At 40.2% G+C, this 2991-nt stretch overlaps 1 protein-coding gene across 1 annotated transcript; it reads right to left on the reverse strand.

Annotated features, from left to right (window-relative positions):
• Positions 1-322: 322 nt before the first annotated feature.
• On the reverse strand, positions 323-2694 carry LOC140832504 (probable L-type lectin-domain containing receptor kinase VI.1). Its single transcript, XM_073196571.1, has one exon. The coding sequence runs from the start codon at positions 2458-2460 to the stop codon at positions 418-420; it is 2043 nt and encodes a 680-aa protein (XP_073052672.1). The 5' UTR covers positions 2461-2694; the 3' UTR covers positions 323-417.
• Between the last annotated feature and the right edge of the window lie 297 nt (positions 2695-2991).

Consider the following 2991-nt stretch of genomic DNA (forward strand, 5'->3'; position numbering starts at 1 on the left):
ATAAATAATGTTGCACTTTGTTATATATAATTTTTATAATAAATTTTGTGAGACGGCATGACGAACCTTTATTCGTGAGATGGGTGATGAGTCAACTTTTCCAATATTTATAATATAAATAATAATTTTGACACATTTTCATAAGTGATTCAATAGTCATAAAATTGACTCGTGAGACCGTCTCATATAAGTTCAGTTATTTGAAAAAATCCTTATTTTACATGTAAAAACGCATAACTAAACTAATTATTTTTTAAAAGTAAAAATTATATTGTTGGCTATAAATATAACATTGCTGGGTGGAGTGGAGTAGTCTTGTCACGAGAGTTGGAATGTTGTATTTCTGAGTTATCAATAATAATTACATACCTTAAAATTTGTTATCGATGGAATCCTATGATTCTGCTAACAAATCATCTATCTACCACTGTGAAAAGAACTAGCAGATATTCTCCCTACAGAAGAAGAAGAAGAGTTGTACACTGAAGCGATAAAGCTATCACTGAAACCCAAACTCAAAAATCTTGATGTAATTTCATCGACTCTCCTTGAGCCAGCTGAACTTAAATGGTCGAAAACTGGTAGCGCTTCATCCCTATTCAGATACCTCGTCACTTGCCTCACATTAGGCCTTGCTTCTGCCCTTGGGTGAGAGCACAAAAGACCAAGTCCCAGTACTATCTCCATCTCTTCACTAACGTAATTTGACCCCAATCTAGCATCAACCGCATCATAAATGTTTCCCACTTGCATACACTCAACCACCCAATCCACCAGTATCACGTTTCGAGCCGCCTCGCACACCACCGGTGCCCGCCCGCAAGCCACCTCAAGAAGTAGTATCCCGAACGCGAAAACATCGGTGCTCGTTGAGGCCTTCCCGGTTCGAGTTAGCTCTGGTGCAATGTAGCCTATTGTGCCCACCACGTTTGTTGTGTGCGAGTTTTTCCCATGATCGTATAGTCTCGCTAGCCCAAAGTCTCCTAGCCTTGCGTTCATGTCCGAATCGATTAATACGTTGCTCGATTTCACGTCACGATGTATGACCACTTGTTCCCACTCCTCGTGTAAGTACAGTAGCCCGGATGCAATGCCTTTGATGATATTGAATCTTTGTTCCCAGTTCAAGAAAATGTTGCCATTCTTTGAGTTATTGTACAACAAAGAATCCAGGCTGCCATTTGGAACATAGTCGTAGACTAGGAGAAGATCTTTCTTGTGCTTACACCAGCCCTGGAGATTCACTAAATTCTTGTGCCTCAGTCTTCCAAGGCTCTCAATTTCTGCAGCAAACTCCCTCAATCCTTGCAGTGAGTTGTTAGACATGATCTTCTTCACGGCAATCTCAGTCCCATTTGTTTGTAAAACACCTCGGAACACTGCACCAAATCCTCCAATTCCGATAATTTCACTCTCCTTAAACCCCTTAGTTGCCTTGTAAAGGTCCCTGTAACGGAATCTACGGGGACATTCCAGCTCCCAATCCTCCAAATGCTCAAACTCCATCACTCTCCTATACACAAGTATGCTCCCTAAAGCTATCAACAGTAAGAAAATCATAACAGAAAAGGTCGCAATAATAGCCTTTTTCAACTTAACATTAGATGTAGAAGGTGATTTCGAATTCGGCACGATAGGAAGCCTGTCAATATTGAGTGGATCAGCCATCCCATTTAGCTTGAAACTCCATCCCAGGATGTAATGAGAGCTGAATTTTTTTCCTGTGGCAGCCGAAAATCCAGCATACATCTTATCCTTCACAACATTCGACAAGTCAATGGGTTCAGACAACAAAGACTCGATTGGCTTGGAAGAATTTATAGGGGCAAGTGTTACATTCAAAAGTCTCTTCACCCCATCATACTCAATCCAAGCCTGTGTAGGCTCTCCACTCTCCAAGTCAACCTCCTCCTTAGCTCTACTCCCATTCTCAGAGTACGTAGCCGCATCGGAAGCTATTGGTTTCATCCCATTAACGTTGATTCCGACATGATTCGCATCTCCATCTGACTCTTCGTTATATCCATTCACCGTATCGAATTCCACAAGAAAGATATGGTTTGTTGGGTTCCTATCATTCGTCGAGTTGAAAATTCCCAAATAATGATCTCCCTCCGCGCCAGGAAAGCCCGGGGATGGAGACAAAGTGAAGGCAAACCCAAAGCCTCCACGGCTCGCGTAATCGGGCAGGATTTGGAAGACGAAATATGTGGAGAATGAAGAAGCATTGGGGCTGTTATTGAACATGGGAACTGAATCGCGATGAAACGCATGGCCTATCCGATTTGGTCTTTTGTCTGTGAGTCTTAGAGCTCCACTCGCCTCTATGGAAGCTGACCCATCTGTAGTAACATCCGTTGTATTGAATCCATCGTAGACAAACTCCAAAGATTGGGAAATCAAGAAAGAGTTGCAGAGGATTATGAAACATAGAAATAAGAAATGGGAAGATAGAGCCATGGAGCAGAGAGGTGATGGCGGCAATAATTTGGTTGAATTACTATAAACTACTATAAATAGCGGATTCAGACCGGAGAGAAGATTAATTGATTGTAAGGAGTTGAAAAGTCAAAAACGATTGACCTAGACATGGTCAAGTATGAGATATTATTGCAGTTGCGTTAGTCCGACTGCCATTTCGGAGCTACGACGTCTCTTTTCCTGGACTTGGTAAGTGTGATTCACGCAACAGTGTTTTCATCCACATACCACATCATATATACATATTCAATAAATGATGAATCATGATTATTTATTTTTATATCGTGATTAAATAAGTGATCATGATTTATTCATCCAATATCTCAGTCATTAAGATACAATGTTGTAAACTCGTAGTACAAATTTTATTTTTTTTTTGAACTTCTCTGTATTTATTTGGTGCATGGTTCGCCGGAGACCCGACAACTTTAATATCTTCTTCAATTATTACAAAATATCATAAAAATTATTCTAAGTAAATATGTACCACATATTTTTTGAATTTTGTTA

Source organism: Primulina eburnea, chromosome 5 (genome assembly GCF_022965805.1).
Source record: "Primulina eburnea isolate SZY01 chromosome 5, ASM2296580v1, whole genome shotgun sequence".
Classification (NCBI taxonomy): Eukaryota; Viridiplantae; Streptophyta; class Magnoliopsida; order Lamiales; family Gesneriaceae; genus Primulina; species Primulina eburnea.